The sequence below is a fragment of the Ascaphus truei genome, chromosome 2, assembly GCF_040206685.1.
Source record: "Ascaphus truei isolate aAscTru1 chromosome 2, aAscTru1.hap1, whole genome shotgun sequence".
NCBI classification, from domain to species: domain Eukaryota; kingdom Metazoa; phylum Chordata; class Amphibia; order Anura; family Ascaphidae; genus Ascaphus; species Ascaphus truei.
In genome coordinates this window covers 461050100-461073988 of record NC_134484.1, presented here as the reverse complement: position 1 = coordinate 461073988, position 23889 = coordinate 461050100, and the positions used below count along the sequence as shown (strand labels likewise).

General features: G+C 46.7%; 1 protein-coding gene across 31 annotated transcripts in view; it reads left to right on the top strand.

Moving 5' to 3' along the window:
- Positions 1–23889, top strand: part of OBSCN (obscurin, cytoskeletal calmodulin and titin-interacting RhoGEF) — a 462171-nt gene that overhangs the window by 288159 nt on the left and 150123 nt on the right. For all 31 annotated transcript variants that reach the window (XM_075588062.1, XM_075588043.1, XM_075588055.1 and 28 more), the window contains 12 exons: positions 545–693; positions 1120–1320; positions 1851–1933; positions 4054–4227; positions 4765–4924; positions 7271–7387; positions 8080–8244; positions 8869–9027; positions 14254–14431; positions 15092–15205; positions 17249–17416; positions 19096–19198. In XM_075588062.1, the coding sequence (XP_075444177.1) occupies positions 545–693; positions 1120–1320; positions 1851–1933; positions 4054–4227; positions 4765–4924; positions 7271–7387; positions 8080–8244; positions 8869–9027; positions 14254–14431; positions 15092–15205; positions 17249–17416; positions 19096–19198 (1771 nt within the window). The remainder of the gene's footprint in view (positions 1–544; positions 694–1119; positions 1321–1850; positions 1934–4053; positions 4228–4764; positions 4925–7270; positions 7388–8079; positions 8245–8868; positions 9028–14253; positions 14432–15091; positions 15206–17248; positions 17417–19095; positions 19199–23889) is intronic.

Sequence of the window (23889 nt, the reverse complement as noted above, 5' to 3'; positions counted from 1 at the left end):
ATTTATATAGCGCCATTAGTGTACATAGCGCTTCACAGCAGTAATACACGTGACAATCATATACAGTAAATAACACATAATACAAATAACACAATGGGAATAAGTGCTTCAGACATAAAAGTAACATTTAGGAAAAAGAGTCCCTGCCCCGAAGAGCTTACAATCTAATTGGTAAGTAGGAAGAACGTACAGAGACTGTAGGAGGGCGTTCTGTAAGTGCGTCTGCAGGGGGCCAAGCTTTATGTGTGAGGTGTAAAGTATCTGCCACGGAGCTACTCATATGCTTTGTAAATGAAGGTGTGTTTTAAGGTGGGTCTTAAAGGTGGATAGACAGGGTGCTAGTCGGATATGTATATAGTAAACAGTATATAGTGCAATGTACTCCGTGCTCTAGACAGATTTTGCCAACACAAAGGGGGTTATTAATTAAAAGGTGACAGTGCCGACACACGTACAGGTGGAGGAAGCCGACACGGATCCAGATAGGCAGATTTCTTACCACAAGCTGATCCTGGAGCCTGTTGCTTCCTTCCATGTCTCGTAGCCTCGCTTCGTGTTCCGGGAATGCCGGGAATGGACAGTGACGATGAATCCAAGACGCCGTCTGCATCCCCACGTCACGGCCGCTCCAGGCCGTCCTCTATTGCCGTTGAGTCGTCCTCAGAGTCAGAAGATGGGGACTCCCGAGGAGAGGTGAAGAACCAAGTAGCATTAGAATAACCTGGGATGAATGATTCGTTTTAATGTTTGGTTGGTTGTGTTCTGGAAACAAGTCATTAGCTGGGTCACATGCATGCAATGAGCGTGGCACAGACGCAGCCAGATCCATCTCCATCCCGTCCTGCACTAGCGGCCCATGTGCGGCCTGATCACAGCCAAGTGCTGCGCAGGGGGGGATTCCCCATCGGAATTAACACCGCAGGGGTCCCTGCTTCTGAGGGAGACTCCCACTCAGTAGCAGGGACCCTCGCCGGGGTTAATCCTGATGGGGAGTTACAGTAAGCTAGTGAGTTTTTGGCCTTGGGGAAGCAGCGATCTGGCTGCAGCTTCCTTGAGGCAAACTGCTAAATGAAGGTGGCTCCATCTTTATGTATTAAACACTTACATTTGCCACCGCAGATATTTGATATCTACATGACAACGGCAGATTACAACCCGATCACGGCGGATAAGGAAGCGATAACCTTGAAGGAGGGCCAGTATGTGGAAGTCCTTGACTCGGCTCATCCCCTCAAGTGGCTTGTCCGGACTAAGCCGACCAAATTCGGCGCATCCAGACAGGGCTGGGTCTGTCCCGCTTACCTAGACAAGCGCTTAAAGGTAAGGCTTTGTACTGGTCATCGCTCTGCTTCTGGAGCAGTCTGCCGTGTAGCATTGGTGCATGAGCTCGGGGTGCCAGCAACTGCAGTCGGCAGCTATCTGGGAATTTACAGGATGGAGAAGTAGCTCAGTGAGTAAAGACACTCACTGATAACAACGAAACTGAGGTGTGAATCGGGGGAACCTGGTTCTATTCCCGGTGTCGGCTCCTTGTGACCTTGGGCAAGTCACCTTATCTCCCTGTGCCTCAGGAACTAAAAACAGATTGTAAGCTCCACGGGGCAGGAACTGTCTCTGTAAAATCCTCTGTACAGTCCTATACACTGGTGCACACCGCACTATATATTGTAATCGTGAAGGGCTTTAAGCCTCATTGGGGAAAAAAGTAGTATATGAAATAAAGTTGTTATTATTATATATCTGAAAATAGATTGCTGCCCAAGATAGTATTAGATTGTCAGCTCTTGAGGGGAGCAACTTGTTGGAATCCAGGTCCTGGCACGAAACGTCCTTGTTCCTTTCTGTCTCAGCTGTCGCCGGAGTGGGGAGCAGGGGAAGCGCCGGATTTCCCGGGAGAATCTGCATCGGATGAGGACTATAGGAAGAAGCTCTGGTAAGTAAATGTGAGACTTGTCCTTGTAGCGCAGGGGCGATCAACTCCAGTCCTCAAATCCCCCAGCCCAACGGGTCAGGTTTTCAGGATATACCTGCTTCAGCACAGGTGGCTCAATCAGAGGCTCAGCCTTCAACTGAGCCTGTGATTGAGCCACCTATGCTGAAGCTGGGATATCCCGAAAACCTGACCTGTTGGGCTGGAGTAGATCATCCCTGTGGTAGCACACACTGAGGGGGCTATTAATCAAAGCCTCCCCCCCCCCCCCCTGCTGCAAGACTTCAATGAAAAACTCCCGTTGCTTTCAGTGGAATTGCTTTTCTTTGGTGAATACGGCTCTGGTGTTTGCACTGATTTTGCACTGATTTTGCCGCAACGTACTTGTGCAGCCGGGAGACTTTCGTTGATAGACCGCAATGCGTTCACATTGTACTCTCGTTTGGAGAGTTTTGTAACTTTTACTTATTAAGATTAAATGAACTCCGTAGGTACTCAGCATTATTTCATGCTCACTCCAACCTTTCAGTGTGTAATTATCATACTGAAACAAATCCGTGTCTGAAGAATTACTTTCTGACCAGTTAAGCCTGCAAGGCCTCGTCCATTGTGATCGTGAACCCGCGCGCTACAGCGTGCGCAGCACGGACAAGAGGCGGCTCCTCTATGAGGCCGTCCATACTGTGCACGCGATGACGCGCGACGGCGTGGCAGCATTTCCGAAAGACATAGATATTTGTCTTTTGGCGCGGCGGACGCGCGACGGCCGCGTCACGTGGGTGGCTCAGCCAATGAGGGCCAACCGACCTCGTGATGTCACGGCCTATGCCACGCCTCCCCATCGCTCCCATCATAGCATTGCCACAGGCCACGGATCGCCTCTGCAGAAGGCGCGCCCGACGCCACACGTGACGCGCCTGCATTATGGACTTAGCCTAAAACAAAAAACGAAGTCAACATTTGAATCAATCATAACTTTTTGTCCAAGTTCGATATATTTCATGCGTTCCGTAATGTGTGCTCAACTAGAGAAAGTGCACAGAAGAGCCACCACATTAATACAGAGGATGGATAATCTGATTTATGAGGAGAGGCTAGCTAAATTAGATTTGTTTACATTAGAAAAGAGGCGTCTAAGAGGGGATATGATAACTATATACAAATAGATTTGGAGCTTTCAAAAGAACTATTCGTCCCACGGGCAGTACAAAGGACTCGTGGCCATCACTTAAGGTTGGAGGAAAGGAGATTTCACCAGCAACAAAGGAAAGGATTCTTTACAGTAAGGGCAGTTACAATGTGGAATTCAGTACCCATGGAGACTGTGATGGCAGATACAATAGATATCTTTAAAAAAAGGACATCTTTTTAGAAAGGAAAGGTTTACATGGATATACCAAATAAGTAAACATGGGAAGGATGTTGATCCAGGGAGTAATCTGATTGCCGATATTCGGAGTCAGGAAGGAATTTATTACACCCCTTATGAGATATCATTGCATGACCTTTCACTGAGGGGGAAGGGGTTGTTTTTCTTCCTCAGGATCAAGATACAAATATAGGATAAGTATCTGTCGTCTTAATTTAGCATACAGTAGGTTGAACATGATGGAAAGTATGTATTTTTTCAACCTCAGCTACTATGTTACTATATAACTACGTAACTATGTAATACAAAATGACTCATTTTGGAATTGCTACATAAGATCTAATTCACAAAAGGCCAATGGTTTTCTACCGCACATTCAGCAAGATTCTCTAAGCCACAAGATCGCTGTTTCATGTAGTCTGACCCAGTTGCCCCATTGGTGCTTCCGTGACGGATCGGCAATCTCACAGTGTAGATAATCTCCCCGTTAATGTTGAATCAGGCATTAGCGATTAAAGTGGTAATCTCACGCATAGTACACCATGGTGGTATTTTAGCAAACGGTAAATGTCATTTCTTTTTTTTATATTGTCATCGATAGAGGGAAATTGTATCTTTTATGAGTACTACAGTGATTACGTTCCCACGGGCTAAATTGAAATAAAAAATAATAAATATGGACCAAATCATTCTTATTAGTAAATATCTTCCTTACAGTTACAGTACATAACATCTTTCCATGTGATCTTCTCAGCATAATTATCCAGGAGCTGCTCAGCACAGAGAAAGAGTACGTTCGAGAATTACAGTTCTTCCAGACCCATCACCTGCAATACACAGAGAGCTGCCTTGATGTCCCCGAAACAGTGGCCAGTCAGAAATCCATCATCTTCAGGAACATCACGGACATTGGTGGTTTTCATGCAAGGTTTGTGTCACAGGGACGTTGGCATCTTCTTCTTCCATGACTTTCATTTTTGTTTTTCTAAAAAAAGTCATTGTTAATTAAGAATCATCCACATCGAGGACCACGGCCTACCTAAGTCTTCCCCTTGTTGCCTTTCCTGTAGGATTTCAAAGCTTTAATGATAAATGCATACTGTGCTTGTTGAGTTCATAGGACCCAAATGTGTGAGATGTGATCTTCAAGACTGCACATGGAAATACCACATTAGCCTGACTGAAGACATCTGAAGAATGTAACCCCCTCCTACCCCTGTCTCTAATTCAATAACCTCCCCCCCCCCCCATCTCTAATACACACATGTGGGTGGGAGTGTTGTTCTGCTTTTGCAGTCTGGAGAGGACTGTAAATCTGACTACATTTGTAGTGATTTCTAGCATTATAAATCCAAAATAGTGTTTTGGGGACTTGGTGATAATGGCCACCTCATTCGATATGATAATATTTGGGCAGAGTATCTGTCTTTGTCCTTTCATAAGTCTTCTCTCTTTCTGTTTACAGCACGTTCTTCGCAGAGCTTAAGAAATGTGACACAGATGACGATGTGGCCATGTGCTTTATAAAGAATGAGGACGAGTTCAATAAGTATATCATGTTCTTGGTGGGACGTGTTCAGGCCGAGTCGGTTGTGGTCGGAAATGCTGTCCAAGAGTTTTACAAGGTGAATACTGGCCAGTGAAGTCATGCTCTTGGGACCCAATACACCAGGAGTTGCCAACGCCAGTCTTCAAGGGCCACCAACAGGTCGGGGTTTAAGGATATCCCTGCTTCAGCACAGGTGGCTCAGTCAGAATGACCACACCACCTGTGCTGAAGCAGGGATATCCCTAATTCCTGGCGTGTTGGTGGCCCTTGAGGACTGGAGTTGGCCACTCCGGGTTTAGTGAAGAGGAGCTGGGAATTTGTTAAAGGGGTCATCACACAGAGTGAGCAAAACCAGCTCATCAACGTCACCGGCCTCCTTACAAAGATGCCGTTATCCCCAATGTAAAATGTTCACCTATTTGCACATTTCCAGTTTAAAAATGAATATTTTTTCATACATTTTTTGGCACTCTTTTACTCTAATCTTACCTGCTAGTTGTGGCTCTTCCCTTTTTTCTCTTTAGCTAACAAAGGTAGTGTCATTAAACAATACAAAATAAAAGGCCAAATAAGCCTGGATAAACATGTACTTGTGTAAATAAAATGTTACAGTCTTTATAACAGAATAGATTAGGTAAAGATGGTAACAACTTCGTTACTGCTGCCAGAATCACTCTACTCTTTCCTAGATCTGTCTCAGCATCTCCCCTCATGAAATCCCTCTCCTGGCTTCCGATCAAATCCCGCATCTCACACTCCATTCTTTTCCTCACTTTTAAAGCTTTACATTCTTCTGCCCCTCCTTACATCTCATCCCTAATTTCTCGTTATGCACCATCCAGACTCTTGCGTTCTTCTCAAGGATGTCTTCTTTCTACCCCCTTTGTATCTAAAGCCCTCTCCCGCCTTAAACCTTTCTCACTGACTGCCCCACACCTCTGGAATTCCCTTCCCCTCAGTACCCGACTAGCACCCTCTCTATCCACCTTTAAAACCCACCTTAAGACACACTTGCTTAAAGAAGCATATGGATAGCACTGTGGATATTCTCAACACGATACATAAAGCTTGGCCCCTGCAGACGCACTTACCAGAACTCCCTCCTACTGTCTCTGTACGTTCTACCTACCTACCAATTAGACTGTAAGCTCCTCGGGGCAGGGACTCCTCTTCCGAAATGTTACTTTTATGTCTAAAGCACTTATTCCCATGATCTGTTATTTATATTATCTGTTATTTATTTGATTACCACATGTATTACTACTGTGAAGCGCAGTGTACATTAATGGCGCTATATAAATAAAGACATACAATACAATACAATACTGCATTTCGTCATTAAGGAGACATTTAAAAGTAATTTAAAAAAAAAGAAAGTAAAATACTTATACTTACCTGCATTTAAAGGGGGCACTCAACCTGCAGATTTTTAAACTGGGCTTATACCAAATGTGGCCGGGCGCACGATGCCGCGGGACGGCAAAACAAATGCATGTTTTTCACTGAGCGCACAGTAAGTGCGTGCGACCGCGCTTGCGAACAAGGCGGTCAAGCGTGCGATTTTAGATCAGTTCTCAGAAATTTACTGAGCGACGGCCGCGTCACATGAGCAGTTCAGCCAATGAGAGGGAACCGCTCACGTGACGTCATGGCCACGCCTCCCAATGCCCCCTGTCTACACTGCAGGTTCCGGACGTGCGCATCGCCCTGAGGGAGTGCGCACGACCTGCCGGATCGGGTATAATCGCAGCCTAAGTCGTGTTGAATGTTGTATTTTAGAACAGATGTTAGCTCCTATAGTATCCAGGAGTTATATGTATGTATGTATGTATTGTGTGTCTTTATTTATATAGCGCCATTAATGTACATAGCGCTTCACAGCAGTAATACACGTGACAATCAAATACATAAATAATAATATAAACAACACATAATGGGAAGAAGTGCTTAAGACATAAAAGTAACATTTAGGAAAAGGAGTCCCTGCTCCGAAGAGCTGACAATCTAATGATTACTAGTTATGTACTATATACGCTATTCTTTGCCTTTCTAGGTCACTATTGGGTTGAAGAACTTTACCCACAGTCACAGTACAGCTCTGGAAATAGCCCAGCTATTAGGAATGACCATTGATTAATTACATTGATGGACATGTTCAGCATGCTAGTTCAGTAATCCTAATGGATCTGACATTGAAATGCCCTTGTCTTAGATAGAAACACCTTGATCCAGAGTTTCATAATTGGTCCATATAATACAGGTTGTCTAATAGCATTGTGAGGTACATCATCCATATTAAAGGTAGAGTAGGGACATGAACCTGTGCAGAAAATCGGTATCTGGTGTGATCTCGACGGCTGCATTAGACCTGCTAAGTAAGTGTGCACTGTAATGTTTATATCTTGATTTTAATTGATCTTAGAATTACTCAGAAGAGACTTTGGCCATTGCTGATCCATCAAAACCCCCCGTGCCTCCACTGCAGCACTATCTTGAAAGGCCCATAAACAGGATCCAGCGATATCAAGTTATCATCAAGGTAAAGCTCCAGCTTCGTAGTCTTGCCGAAGGAACGATAACTCGGGAGTCTAAATGTGTCACTAACATCCAATCTTTTGGTCAAAGTTATGTAAGCCCGTTTAAGGACCCTGAGAGGTTCGAAAGCTTGTAACATATTGGCTTCTTGTTGGTCAAGAAGTAATAATTAACTGTCCCTAATTCGTTTATAGATAGCCAATTTGTATTTGTATTTTGGACTGATATATCTTACGAGTATGGCGAAAGAAACTGTCTAGCAATCCATTATGAGACAGACAATGTACTGTACAGTATACTGTATATACATTTTCTCCACCACAGTATTCTGTTACCTTGCTCAAATTCAGTAGAGACGTTAGGGGGAAAAGGCAGAGTTCAATGGCCCATGGTACGGGGGGATTATTTATCAGATAGTTGTATGGAAATGATTGGAAATATAAATAAACACCGAAAACAAGATACATTTTAATTTTCTTATTAAATGATGCAGTATTTAAAAAAAAAAAAAAAAGATGTTTAATGAAATTGTAAACTTTATTGACCAATAATGAAACTGTATTGACCAATGTTTATTGGAACAGTTTTGTTACCGGACGATGCACCTTCTGCCTGTAAGTGTGATTGGTTGTGCTTGGTGGCGCCCCACCCCTGGGAGACGGCCACTCTGTAATAACTCTTGTTGTTAACATTCAGGAGTTGATCCGCAACAAGGCAAGGAACGGGAAGAACTGTGCCCTGTTAGAACAGGCGTACGCCATTGTGTCCGCGCTCACTCGCAGAGCCGAGAACTTCCTACACGTGTCAATGATTGAGAACTACCCTGGGACACTGGAAGCGCTGGGAGAACCAATCCGCCAGGTAGCGTGCTACTTCTACCTTAAGATAAAGGGCAATTAAATAACATGTGAGATTTGAAACGCGCTGTCCACTTTCCTATACAGCATAAGAAACGTTTGATGATCATTTAAAATGTATCACGTGGTTACGACTAATCTACATTTCTCCAGGACAAATGTGGCTATGAGAAATTTACATTGTCCAACACTTTTCTCCGAACAAATGTTTCCAATGGCTCATTGAGGTCAATCACTAAAGCATTGTGCCACTTGTTGTTGGCTATCCCAATAGTTTATGGTTACAGGTAACAGTGCCTTAGTGAAGGACATTCCCCCCCAAAAGGTTCCAAAAATATTCACCATGATGTGTTTATTTGTAACACAAGACATGGTGTGCATATAGACACAAGCAATATTTTACATGCCAATGAACCTAAAATGAGAAACTATGGAGTGCTTTGAAATAAAAAGGATAAAGCAGGAAAAGCTTGTTTAAGAGTATAACCATGAATAAAAACATAGGTTGTATTTATTATTGAGTGTCTCCCTTTGTGGGCTCATTTTTATGTGACTATCAATGATCTGAGCAGCCTTAACAATTTGGGGGTCTGGGTTATAGATGTACTGTCTCTCTTTTGGCTTTTAGGGCCATTTCATTGTGTGGGAGGGAGCTCCTGGTGCTCGAATGGCCTGGAAGGGCCACAACCGCCAAGTGTTCCTCTTCAAGAACTATCTTCTCATCTGTAAACCCAAACGAGACACCAGGACGGACACCTACAGCTATGTCTTTAAGAACATGATGAAGGTTTGTTTCTTATCTTGGTGTCCTCTCTAAACCCTGTAATATCCAATCATCCTTGTGTGTTAAAGGCTCATCCCCATCTGCTTTGAAACCTTAAAGCAGTAGTCCAGTGCTACACATTTTTGGGGTTGGAGGGGTATGTTTTTATTCCTTTTACCTGGGCATTTCCTTCTAGGACGATATACAGTCCCTCAGCTCGCTGGAGCTCCCTTCTTCTTGAACTAGGACTAGTATGTCTTCTGGTCAGGAATACCTGCCGAGTAGACACAACATGGCCACCAAGGTCAGCCACGTACCGGCGCCCGATAGAAAAACCGTAACCATGTGTGTGGTTTATTAGTGACACACATATGCACACAAAATGACCCCTATCTCGAGTCCCCAAAGACTGGGGGGACAGCAGATTAGGTATATGAAAAATATATATGTATTAAACAAATAGGAACTGCTGCTTTGCAGGGCGGCTCCAGCAAGATTAGAAAACACACAAAAACATCACTCCAGAGATGTTGATAAATAAGGATTATAAATGTATTAGTGGGAGATCACCGCCTCGGTCCTCTCCTGGTCCTGTGTCACCCTGCTGGGGATTCTCGTGCACCTCGGGGGAGGATACTGACGTTTGGGAGTGCACCTTATCCTGTTTGCCAGCTTTAAAAAGGGGAGGACCGTACCAAGTCCTATTTTCCTTTATAACAAACTCCTCAGTGTACATTAGCTTCCTTTTGAAAGATTCAATCCTCGTAACTATTTTACTTATTTATATCTTGTAAAAAAAAAGTTATATATTTTTTTCTTTTCTCTGTTGAATCTGCCTGTGTTTATCTGGGGCGACTAATCGTCCTAATTAGTTTGCAAACAAAGAACACAATCGTGAGAACAGTTTAGCCGCGTCATTAAGGACTGACAAAGCCTCATCAGCAAAGCGCAATAGACATTTGTTTACCATGTGAAACATTTATTTTTTTAATGATTTTAAAATACTTGTCCGCTTTTTAAAGGTGTGAAGTAGCTACATTTCTCCTATTAAAGCAGGGATCCTTTTTTTTTTAGTAATTGTTTTAGAGCTGAAGCGCTGTACTGTTATCGCCGGGAGTCCCCCGGTCCCTAAAATAATTACCTGTTAAGGTTCTGGTGGAGGAAACAACGCGGCCACCTGCGTTGACCAATAGGAAGCCACTGCCAATGATACTGCGTTTTCGTATTGGCTCGCGGGGTATTGTTTCCCCAGGATGCAACTTTAACCCATTAAGTGCCAGGGGATAGTGCCACCTCCGTGTCCATGGAGACTCCGGCACTTGCACATCGCGTAACCACTCTTCGGAGCGATCGCGTTATAATTTGGTGAAAATACAGAAACGTAAAGGTAGCAAAAAAATGCCAAACAGCAACAAATGCCAAAAAATGAGAATAAAAACGCTGGAAACAACAAACAGCGATCCACTGGAGCACCCACGCCCCCTGATGAAGACGTCAATACTGTTGTGATGAAACATGTAGGGTTACGCAATAGGACTGTTCACCAAGGAGTCTGGGAGAAGCACACAGCACTAGACGGACAGGAGCTGTGGAACCAGGAGAGGTATCGCGATTGTGCCGGGGGATTGCGGTGTGGACGCACATCTCTGAAGCGTACGCAGATCCGGAAGTGGATACACAGCACACGCAGCTCACCGCGAGGTTCCAGCTCTCCATCTGAGGAAGGCCGGGGGTCTCCGGTGGTGATATTAATGGGTATCAGCTCCGGAGACTCCCGGCATTAATCTGATGCAGAAAAAAAGCATTTTTTTTTTCCTAAGTCCTCTCTCGCTGCCTTTTCTTCAGGTTCTCCTCAGCCTCACGCCAACTTTTCCTGGCGTGAGGATTTTGGGAGAAACTCACCATTCTAGAGCCATGATTAGCTTAGATAAACTAAACGGCTACTAGAATTGCACGAGTTTCCGAACCTGCAGATAAGTGGCCTGAACACTCACCTGCCGATGTGTTTTTGACGGCTGAAAAATTGGGCGATTTATGCCTTTATCGCCCACTTCCCGAGGCTTACAGAATAGCAGTAGGCAGTTTGGGCGTAAAGGCCTCGATAAGTGGGTTATGAAGGCTTATAGAATAGGCCCTTAAGAATCCTGGGTTGTGGGATCACCCACAGAAACATAGCATTTGACGGCAGATACAAACCAGTTGAGCCCATCTAGTCTGCCCATTCTCCAATCCGCTGTGACATACTGTGTGCTCATTTGCATGTCATTACCCAGAATCCTTGGCTGCAGTGAAAGTATTGTATGTTAGGATATAATGGGGAAAGGCAGGGTTGCAGACGTGTCTGAGCAGGGCCAGCCTGATGGCGATGCTACCAGTGCCCCTGCATCGAGCCTCGCAGTTAGAGGCCCCACGCTCTTCCCCACAACAATTAAACCGATTGCCGGGGAGAGCGTGGGGCCTCTGTCCTCCAGGATCCCTCATCATGGTGCCGCAACATCAAATGGTGTCGCTTTTCCATGACAACGAGGCGCCACACAGGACACCCTGGGATGCCGAGCTGCAATGATAACGTGACGTTGTGACGTCCCATTGTCATGGCAATGCGACACCATTTGCCGTCACGGCATTATGATGAGGGACACTGCAGGAAGACATCGCAAGGAGAAGATATGAGGCCCCACACCAGTTCCCGGCACTGAGCCCCGCAATGTTACCAGCAGCCCCTGCGTCTGAGATGTGAATGTGCTCACAAGTGGTATTTTTATTTACCAATCTGACCCTATGTGATCTTTGGCTTTCACGCACCTTCCCCCTGTTAATATAAGTGTAGCCCTTGTACCCCCCCCCCCCCACCCTAAGTGAGATTGGGGTCATCTGCTTCTCTGGCTACTCCATTTAGGTGTTGTGGTGCTGTACCTGTGTGGCAATAGGAGGGCTGTGTGCTCCGCGGTGTTGTGGGGAGAACAGGCAAGACATGTTTTCAGGGTACCTTAGTTCTTTGGTGCAGTGCCTCCAGTCAGCATGGATCCTCTGGATAGCAGCAGGATGGTCCAGACTGACACCTTTCTTTCAGCAGCCAGACATTGAAACACTTCTTATGGTTCAATGATATTTATTGCAGTTAGATCAGATGTACAAAGCAGGGGCAGTCTTCTCCCAGCTTCCACTAATGAAGGTGCACTGATTAGGGCTTGAGGCCCAGACCTTCAGGACTCCTCCTCTGCCTCCTAGTGAGACAGAGGGTAGCTGTATTCACTCCGCAGGGGGGGGGGGGAAAGAGAGACACCCACTTTAGGAAAGTGCTGTATATATAGCCTTGAGTTTGTGTTTGTAACCCTTCCTCTTAACAGAGCAGGTTGAATACTGATAGGTAATCACATCCTATATGTCACCCAATCGGTATCCTTCCCTCGGGCTGTCACTTTCTGGCTGTTGCTATGGCCCGCCCTTGGATACCTACAAATGTATCCAAGGCTGCAAAAAGCATAAAGAGCCTTTGAGAAGGAATTAACCCATCCACTGCCTGCACGTAACAGGTCTTACACTGGTAGGGCCCAGGAAAAGGCATAGCAGCGGGGAGGCTATGCTACATAAGGAAATATAAAAGCACTAGCTGATATACCCGGCGGTGCCCGGAGGCAGGGAGGGGGGGTGTGAAAGGCAGGGGGGGCGTGAATGGCAGGGGGGGCATGAAAGGCAGGGGGGGGGCGTGAATGGCAGGGGGGGCGTGAATGGCAGGGGGGGCATGAAAGGCAGGGGGGGGCGGGAAAGGCGGGGGGGCGTCAAAGGCAGGGGGGGCGTCAAAGGCAGGGGTGGGCGTCAAAGGCAGGGGGTGGCGTCAAAGGCGAGGGGGGGCGTCAAAGGCAGGGGGGGGCGTCAAAGGCGGGGGCGTCAAAGGCAGGGGGGGCGTCAAAGGCAGGGGGGGGGCATCAAAGGCAGGGGGGGCGTCAAAGGCAGGGGTGGGTGTCAAAGGCAGGGGGGGGCGTCAAAGGCAGGGGGGGGCGTCAAAGGCAGGGGTGGGTGTCAAAGGCAGGGGGGGCGTCAAAGGCAGGGGGGGGGCGTCAAAGGCAGGGGGGACGTCAAAGGCAGGGGGGGCGTCAAAGGCAGGGGGGGCGTCAAAGGCAGGGGGGGCGTCAAAGGCAGGGGTGGGCGTCAAAGGCAGGGGAGGCGTCAAAGGCAGGGGGCGTCAAAGGCAGGGGAGGCGTCAAAGGCAGGGGGGCGTCAAAGGCAGGGGAGGCGTCAAAGGCAGGGGTCGTCAAAGGCAGGGGGGGGCGTCAAAGGCAGGGGGGGGCGTCAAAGGCAGGGGGGGCTTCAAAGGCAGGGGGGGCGTCAAAGGCAGGGGGGGGGCGTCAAAGGCAGGGGGGGGGACATCAAAGGCAGGGGGGCGTCAAAGGCAGGGGGGGGACATCAAAGGCATGGATTCCTCCCCCTGCATTTCCTCACCTGCCAGCATGCCGTGCTCCTCGGGCTGCCACTGGTTCTCTCCCCCCTCGTGGCCTCCGCCGACTCACGGTGGCACAAATGAGGTATTACCTCCCTGCCGCCCTCCTCCTGCTCCTCTGGGATGTTGAGCCATAGAGAGCGTGGTGTGGGAAGTGGGAGAGTGGGAGAGCGACACACATGCGACACACACGCGACACCTACTTCTACTTCCGGGCACTGACATCTTAGCACTCGGCGCTGCGAGGGAGGAAGGGGGTCCTTCCGGGCGCCGCCATCTTAGGCGCCGCGAGGCAGCTGCAGCCTGCCTGGCCACTGCCTGTTCCCCCGCCGGGGAGGGAGGTGAGTGAGCGCCGGGGAGGGAGAGAGAGGTGAGCACCGGGGAGGGTGAGAGAGCTGAGCGCCGGGGAGGGAGAGAGAGCTGAGCGCCGGGGAGGGAGAGCTGAGCGCCGGAGAGGGAGAGAGAGCTGAGCGCTGGGGAGGGAGAGAGAGAGGTGTGTGTGTGTGTGTGTGTGTGTGTGTGTGTGGCCGAGGGGGAAGAGAGGGGCAGTTGGGTGACGTCAGACACACCAATCTGATTGGCCAGAGGCTGAGGACCAATCAGATTCACCGCAGCTAGTACCAACCTTTCGATTTTATATATTAAGATTACAATTGTAACCAGAGCTGAATGTGCTAATTACAAATCCTACGCTAACACCACATGGTATAAGTCTGCAATAAGTCTTACCTGTCCACATTAGTGTCCATCCTGCAGTGTTGGTGACTCCTCACTGCCTCCTCGGTAAGAACGACTGTTTTGTCCCTCAGCTGACAAACATAGACGTGAATGAACAGATTGAAGGAGATGACCGGGCTTTCGAGATCTGGCATGAGCGGGAAGACTCCGTCCGCAAATATCTGCTGCAGGCTCGTACGTTCGTCATTAAAAACTCTTGGGTGAAGGATGTCTCCGGCATACAGCAACGCTTCAGTCTCCCAGTGTGGCGTAAGTACCTACGTGTTCCCTCGCCTGGCGAAGTATCTCAGTCTTGGGTTCATGATTCTTTCATTCATTATTTCACCAAACGTTGTCAACAAATTGCTGCAAGACTGAAAGTGCCTTGGTATTAAGCCACGCAAATGGCTTTTTTTTATGCACTACTGTCGCACGCAAATATTATTTTAATTTGCTTGTGTGCATCTAAACCCTAAAATGTCCCTTAAACATGTGTCAGTCATCTTCTGAGATCCGGAAGTACTGTATGCACAATATGTACCAAATCACAACGTTCTTCATAAATATGACCCATGTTTGTGTACGTTTTGGTCATGACTTTTTTGACCTACCACAAATAAAATTTAAAAAAAGATGTTCGTGTATACAGTAGGCCCCGAATTACGTTGCAGTTTTAGTTACACATCAGTCTTCGTAAGTGGATACGAAATAATCAGCACTGTAGCACTATGGCGTGAAACGCGTAGGTGGGCTGTATACCTCTGTTCTTGAAGATGACCCAATACATTTTCGCTTTTTTTATGGATGCACATTTCCTGTAGCATGTTCACTATTCCAAAACAATGGTAAATATTCCTCAAACACAAAACGCAGGAAAGCCTCCTGAGTGACACCAAGTAATGAATATTTTGTTAATGTTATACATTCCAGATCATCCAGAGTTTATAGAAGTGTTGGCCGATTGTACAGCGGAGCTTGGAGAAACGGTCAAACTGGCCTGTCGGGTAACGGGGACACCTAAACCCATTGTGTGCTGGTATAAAGGTATTTATGATCTCATACTGCTTATGATTTCCTTTGCAATGAAGCCCTTTGCAGTGAATTTCTTGTCCCTTTGGAGGGGTTACAAATAACGAAGGCTTGGGGCTGAGAGAAGGGTCTGCGGGGCATTGGTAAAATAAACCTAAAGGAGTCAATGGATTTAATTCTACATTGTCCCAAGCAGACAATCCTCGTAGAAGTCGATGGGGATTTTCGGTCAATAACTCGAACGATTGCTTCGGACAATGTAGAATTACCCCCTCTGCATCAAGGCAAAAGTGGTCCAATGCTGGAGCAAAAAATCTACACTATATGCATCGAAGAAGAAAAAAAGCTATAGGATTTTTTCTTTGAAACATCTAGTTCAATGTTTTTTCCCCAGATTGTCACCAACTTTCTCCTGGATACTGTGCATAAACCCCTATGTGGTTAGATCCTATTTAGGCCCAGATACATCAAACAGTGTTAAGGAAAAGTGGAAATGTTACCCATGCATGCAAGTTGACCAAAAATGTACTAATTATTTTTTATGAACAATGTGTCTGGGCCTTTGTTTCTCTGGTTGTGCATTATCACAGAGGAATAGGCCCATTTTTGGAAAGGCTTTATTTTTTTTGATCTGTCCCTAGATCTGCTTGAATCTTTGCCTGAACGTGCTAACATATCCCTACTGCAAGTGTAGAACATGCATTCCGTAATCTCCTACTGTTATCAAACCGTAAGGTTTAGTGACAGAACCAGAATCGTAGAATCAGCATAGGAGTTTGCCTGGAGTCAGTGCAAAATCCTCTCACACTAAATGTAGTAACAAAGGAGGGAGTAGGGGATATGATACCTTATATTGGACCAACAGGACCCTGAAATGTTCGAAAGCTTGTAACAGATCAACTACTTGTTGGTCCAATAAAAGGTATCATATCCCCTTCTCCCTCTCCCCCCTTTATTACTACATGGAAGAAAGGACCAATATGACACCCAGCATTCTTTGCTAAAACTAAATGCAACTTTTTTAATCATTGTAATGCTATAGACTGCATTGATTTCAGTTGGGTCATGTTTTTACTGCTAAACTTAAAGCTGCAGACCAAGCAATATCCTACATGTGTTTTTTTTTTTTTTTTAAATCAGTTCTGTACTATGAGAAAATACTTGTAGCATTTAAAAATATAATAAAACCATTTTAAAGACATTTTTAATGTATTCTAATGTTACAGGCATTTTTGTTCCTATAGCAACAATTTACAAAGTCACACCCCCTTCCCCTTCTGAAACAGCATCACCTTTTTGAGCCCTGCCCTCACTAGCAGTGAACCAATTGAATCTAGTGCCTGCCTGGTCACATGATCTTCCTCAGAACTTTTGTCAGTGCAGCAGAAGAGGACCCAACATGCATTTAGTGAACCCCGAGCCGAATCTTCAGCGATCGATTACAGAAGAACGGATCGATCAGCAACTTAGCCAATCACTTGTCAGTGTGCAGATTGTATTGATGCACATATTGAATTAAAAAAAAAATTCAGCGACAGCTTGAACTGCAGCTTTAATAAGAACTATTGCATTCGCTTTTTCTCGCCTCGTCTTATAATGAGGTAACGAGTTTGCCAAGTTTGCAGGAGAGCAGACTTTAAGGGGAGCAACCAACAGTCTTATGAGGCAGACTACAACAAGGACCCGTTGGCTACAAAGCTGGGGCCATGGTACTGCAGACCGTGCAGAGACGTCCCCACGCTGAGCGAACAGACTGCCTTAAGGCAGTGTTCGCGTCAATGCGGCGTACGGGCGCATTCACGCAGTGGGAGCGTGCGTTGCGTGAGAAATCAGTTAAACTGATTTCTCAGTGCGACAGACAGGTCACATGAGCGGTTCGCCCAATGAGGGCGAACCAGCTCCATGACGGCCCTAGGAACGGCCCCCCACGGCCCATCCACCATGGCCAGGGAAAGCACCCACTTCCCCACAGCCTCCGCGTGCCTCCGCACGGGAGAAGGCACCGTGGCCCGAGCCTAACACGGCGTCCTGACCTAACCTTTCCTCCCTCCTTTGCAGATGGAAAATCGGTGGAAGTTGATCCCCATCATATTGTCATTGAAGATCCTGATGGCTCCTGCACATTAATTCTGGATAACCTGTCGGGGGCCGACTCCGGGCAGTACATGTGCTTTGCTGCCAGCACGGCTGGGAATGCCAGTACCTTAGGGAAGATCCTTGTTCAGGGTAATGACCATGATGTTACTATTGTCTCATCGTCTAGGAAAAACAAATGGTGTGGGAACGCGTGACGTGAGGAGGGAGGAGGGGGGGATTATTCTTGGACGTGCGCAATAATATACACATTTATTCACATTTCAAAATCGTTTTGAATGTTATTATTTTTGTAAATAATCATTAGCGCATGCTAATTGTTTTATAAAACATAACATTTTTTTTATATTTTTTAGAATGTTATAAAATGTTACTATGAAAAATCGTACAGGAACTGCGTTCCCCCTGAAAAAAAGATCCCTGCTCCTCCTTATGACCGAGGGCAATCAGATTGAGTTTTCCCAAATCATAAGCAGACCTCGGGGGGCAAAAGGGTTTAAAAATAGCACTGAAGATTATGGGTGCTTGGTAAAAATTACTTTTAAGCATACGTTTTTAATAGCAAAAAATAAGACACCTGGAACCCTTGAGACATAAGTAGCTATGAAATGTCTTTCTTGTCACTTAAGTTGAAATGAGGGACTAGACTTAAGTAGCACATTAAGCCCTAACCCTTAAGGGTGAGGTCCCAGTCAGCACTGTAGCATGCGCGCCTGGCGGGGGGGGGGGGGGCGGCGCGGCGCGTGCACAGCGCTGCACTGCGGTCTGAGGGGAGAGGGACCATTTGTGACGGGTGGGGGCATGGCGGTGGGTTTGTAGGGGCGTGGCCATGACCTCACGTGGCTGGTTCGCCTACATTGGCTGAACCGCTGGCGGGGGCGGGGGCGTGGCCGCGCCTCAGTCGCAAACTTTGAACTTAAATTTCCCTGCCTGCCTGAAAACATGTTGCGCACCGCTGGGGAAAGGTGCGCGACAAGGTACTAACTGGGGGGTGGGGGGGCGGGGCTTGAACGCACAGCGCACGCCTCGAAGTGACTGGGGCCGCCCCCAAGAGTGAATACTGTGCATATTACATTGTCACATTTTGTGGGGTTTCTGAACACGTTTCTGTTTTTAATGGTTTACGGGGGTTTTTGCGTTTCACAATCTTCCGTAATACAATATCTGCATCTCAAACCGCTCAGCCGTGTGAGAATCTGTTTGTAAATACAAAGGCCCTTAGCCCAGGTGCAACATCGCAGGGTGGGCCGGACCCCTGCTGGATAGTGTAGTGGGTTGGGTATCGGGGGTCAAAAAGGTCAGGGGTGGAGTGTTAGGGGGGTCGAGGGTGGGAGTCGGCGTCAGCACGGTGCTAGTTGTCTTTGTTTTCGTAGTTGTGGCCTATCGGGCCTACCCAAGTCATGGAGCCATTACTCTAAAAGGCAAATCAAGTGCAAGGAACTGGTGATTATAAACCAGGGGCAGCCAACTGCAGTCCTCAAGAGCCACCAACAGGTCACGTTTTAAGAATATCCCTGCTTCAGCACAGGTGGCTCAATCAGTGGCTCAGTCTTCTACTGAGCCACTGATTGAGCCACCTGTGCTGAAGCAGGGACTGATTGAGCCACCTTAGCTGAGCAGGGACTTGTTGAGCCACCTGTGCTGAAGCAGGGATATCCTTGAAACCTGACCTGTTGGTAGCTTTTGAGGACTGGAGTTGGCCACCCCTGTTATAACGTGACGAAACTCCTCCACTGTGTAAAATACGGCATAGAATAAGACACTCGTCCATTTGTCGTCGTCATTACCATCATCTCTACTGTTCTGTTTAGTGCCTCCAAGGTTTGTAAACAAGCTTCGAAACGCTCACTTTGTGGACGGAGAAGACGCGCAGTTCACGGGCACCATTGAAGGAGCTCCGAACCCACAGATCAGGTGAGTTACTTCACCACCCGCGAATGTACCATCTCGTCTCTGTGGCTTTGGGCATCATTAGGTGGAAATCCACCAAGAATCGGGCAATAACATCAGGTCCTTGGGCGATTATTACTGTTGCGGGCTGAATGTTTTGAATGCTTTTTTTAAAATTGCGATACAGGTGTTGTCCCGGCACTTTACCTCTGCCGGTGGGAGGGGGACGGCTGCAGAGAAACGCGTGTCTTCAGTACGCCGGCGGCTGTTCTCACCAGCTTCTTTTAGAATTGTTCTGAAAATAAATATATATTATATTTTGAACAGAACATTGAAAATGCTCCACGGAGGAACGCTTAAAACAAAAAGTGAGAAATCACAAATGCTTTTTAGAAAGGTGGGAAGGAAAGACAAACTCCTGTCTGTGCCTCGCGGTCCTGGCTTATCAGCGGAACCTTTTCCCAATAGAGGCAGGACACAAAGATTTCACTTGTGATCGAGCTCTGGAATATTCTCTAGACCATTAATGCCCATAGAATTAGAAAGCTGGCACTCTGACTGTTGTATGTTCTCAGACTATATGCTTTGGTTTACAATGTGTCAGATGGGGAATTTATGCAAAGGGAATACATGCAAGCAGAACAGCCCAAATAGGACGTAGCTCTAGGGTGGGGCAGCTGGCGGGTTATGGATTCAGGCAGGTCACAGTAGCCCTTATATTTGTTGGCTATGGGTTGTAAATATGTTACTTGATGGCTTAAAGGAGATCACATGACAAGAGAAACTCATGCCAAGCAGTACCAAGGTAAACTGGTCCAAATCCCTTTCCTTCATTTTTTTAGACTCAATCCGATCACCCCCCCCCCCACCAAAATTAATCTATGGATTGGGTCAGAGGCATGGCTATAGCCCTTGCAAAGCCCAGGGGCCCGCGCTCTTAGGGGGCCCGCTCTCCCCTCCCTGTCGGCGGTAAATTGCGGGAGATGCAGTAGGAAGGAAGGGAAATCCCTTCCTCTGCAGGTGGGCGGGGCAGGGGGCGGGGCCCTGAGATGCAGTAGGAAGGACAGAGGGGAAATCCCTTCCTCTGCAGAGCCTCTGTAGGTGGGCGGGGCCTAGGTCAGTGGGCGGGGCTGGAGCTGCAGCCTGAGAGACAGGCTGGGAAAGGTGAGAGGGAGGGGAAGGGTTAAATCACAGGGGTAAAAACAGACATGAAAGGGAAAGGATACAGGAAGGAAGAGACACAGAGAGAAAATGACATACAAGAGAGAAATACATAAGGGGCAAAGAGAGAGAGGCAAAGAGAGAGAGGCAAAGAGAGAGAGAGGCAAAGAGAGAGCGGCAAAGAGGCAGGGAGAGAGAGAGAGGCAAAGAGAGAGAGCGGCAGAGAGCGGCAGAGAGCGGCAGAGAGAGAGCGGCAGAGAGAGAGCGGCAGAGAGAGAGAGGCGCTGAGAGAGAGGCGCAGAGAGAGAGGGAGACATGAGGGGGGAAAGGGAAGGAAAAGAGAAAAAGATGCTGGGAAAAGAAACCTCAGGTTGTTAGAGGGAGGATGACAGGAAAATATATGGGGGATTAAATAAAGAGAATGGCATGTGTGAGAGAAGAGGGAGGAAACAAGGCATGAGGGGGAAATAAGACAAATACATGAGGGGAGAACAGAGAGAATGATATGAGCAGTGTAACAAGAGAGAGTTGGTGGGGGGGGAGAAAGTAATGCTGGGGGGAAAAGAGAGAGACATGCTTGGAGGGCGGGAGAGAGACATGCTGGGGGGAGAGGAGAGAGAAACGTGATGAGGGGGAGGAGAGAAAGATTCTGTGTGGTAAGGAGAGAGAAATATGTGCTGGGGGGAAAGGAGAGAGACATGCTGGGGGGTAGACGAGAGACATACTGGGGCGAGAGGAGAGAGATGCTGGGGGGGGAAACGAGAGAAACATGCTGGGGAGTGAAGGAGAGAGACATGGTGTGAGGGGAGGAGTGAGACATGCTGGGGAAGGGAGAGAAAGATGAGTAGGGGGAGAGATGATGAGGAGGAGGGGGAGTTATGAGGAGGGGGAGAGAGGATGATAATGAGGAGGGGGAGAGATGAGGATGGGGAGGGATGATGAGAGAGAGGATCAGGGACAGGATGGGGTAGGGAGAAAAAAATTACAATCAGAATTAATGATTAATAATGGGGCCCTGAATTTTTTTTTGCCCTGGGGGCTGTCAAGCTTCGCAACTGGATTGGGCGCAAGAGAGAGAGACATTTTTGTGGACAGACAAAAATGGCGGATTTGCCTTTTTGAGACTGATCCGCTGCCCAAAGGAACTGGCCAATCCGTGTCGCATTAAAATATTCCGAACAAATGTGCCTATCTCTAATGCCAAGCTGCTTGTATTCACCAGTAAATGTAGTATATTCATTTGTTTGCTTGGATTCAATTGGCTTAATACACAGAGAAACGTCCTTGTTAGGGGTTACAGATAATTGGTCTTCCAGTAATCTAGAAGTTAAAGCATGTTGTTGCTTTTACAGGCACGGCAGATTAGGTTGAAAAAAAGATATATATCGTTATAAACAGTGTTCGACAAACCTATACATTTGCTCGCCCCGGGCGAGTGGATTTAACCCCCGGCCGAGTAAATATTGGCCCAAGCAGCACACGTTTGGTACTTGGTGGCGAGTAGATTTTTTTGGTGATTTGTCAACCACTGGTTATAAATATCGAGTTAAACCTTTGTTAAATTCTAATTGCGTGAGATACTGATTCTATATAGTCCCATAAGGGAAATAAATCCTTCCCGAGCCCAGTAATGGCAATCAGATTTCTCCCTGGATCAATGCTCTTTCTGTGTTATTAATTCTTCAGCATATCCCGGCATTCCTTATTCCATGTATCTGCCCTCCCCATCTTCACATTCATATTTGTATGTGGAAAAGTAAATGGACAACTACGTTACCTTCACCACTTTGCTCTGCAACACCTGTCAGGCGCACAGCAGGAAGAGAAGTTGAATGGGCTTCGCTTACATTAAAAAATACTTCCAAGGAAAGAAAATGTTCTCATTATATAAACAGGGGGGCTCAACTCCGGCCCGCAAACCCCCCCACCACCATCAGATCAAGTTTTCAGGATATCCCTGCTTCAGCACAGGTGGCTCAATCAGAGGCTCAGTCAAGGCTACGCCTTTGATTGAGCCACCTGTGCTGAAGCAGGGATATCCTGACGTGTTGGGGAGTGGAGGGGGGGTAGGCGTGAGGCTTAGAGTTGAGTACCCCTGATGTAAACTATTCTGTGCTCTTCTACTGGGTTGGTTGTAGACTGCTAGCAATCTATGGTGCAAATGCAGTACATCTCATGTTGGTCTATTAAACGGTAAACTACAATAAACAAAGAAGTCCCAATGCACATCCAATGTGACACATTATTTAGACGCGGTGCCCAAGTGATTGAACTAAATGACCCATACTCATGAGAAAAAATATAAGAATAAAAATAGAAATATATATACTGTATATATAAAAAATATAAGAATAAAAATAGAAAAAAGATATAGTACTGTACTAATAAATTATAACGAATTACTTTTTATTTATCTGACACTTTTCTCCCAATGGGACTCAAAGCACTTAACAGTTACAAAAAGGGAAACGAAGAAAACATTTAAGGTTATGAAAGAGACCAAACACAAGGAAAGATACATGATAGGATGGGACAGTGCTTTAGCTATTAAATGCCGGGCAGGTTGTGGGTCAGTAATTAAATGCCTGGGTAAACAGGTAGGTGTTGAGCCTGTTTTTATAGACTCCCAGAGACAGGGCCTCTCTAACTGTATGAGGCAGACTGTTCCAGAGAGTGGGAGCAGCGCGGCTAAAAGCTCGGGCGCCAAAGGAAGTCACGAGTATTCTGGGAACTGTTAGGAGTCCTTCACCTGCAGATCGAAGTGCGTCAATGGGAGTGTAGGGAACTAGAAGCTCTACTGAACTACATCATTTGTCATGTTGGAGGTGCATTAAAAGGTTTCATAACCTGTAACATACGTTTGGTTAAAGCTGCAGACCAAGCGATATCCTACATGTGTGTTTTGTTTAATAAATCATTGAGAAAGTACAGTACTTGTAGCACTTTTTTTTTTTTAAACACTGAATGACATTTTTAATGTATTATAATGTAACAAACCTTTATTGTTGCTATAGCAACCATTTACAAAGTTACATCCCCTTCCTCTAAGGCTGCGCTTATAGTGCGCGCAACGGCGACGCGACGGGTGACGTCACCGTCACCACCCGCGAAAGTTATAATTTATCTTTCGGCGATGTCGCTGGCGACCTGGCCATTGATTGGTTTAGAGGCTGTCCACATGTGGCGACAGCCTCCGAAAAATCACATTTTATCGGCTTCCAGATTTTTGGTCGCTGCCATCGCGCCGCGCTTACTATAAACGGCAATGCTTTTGTTTTCAGGCGACATCGCCGTCGCCGGCACTATAAGCGCAGCCTAAAACAGGCTCTGGCACACCCTTTTTTGAGCCCTGCCCTCTCTCTAGCATTGCACCAATTGTATCTAGTGACTGCCTGGTCACATGATCTTCCTCACGGAACTTTGCATCTTTGGTCCTCTTCTGCTGCACTGACAGCCATTTAGTGAACCCCCGAGCCGAATCTTCGCCGATTGATCACTGGAGAACGGATCGATCGGCAACTTCGCTAATTACTTATCATTGTGTAGATTGTATT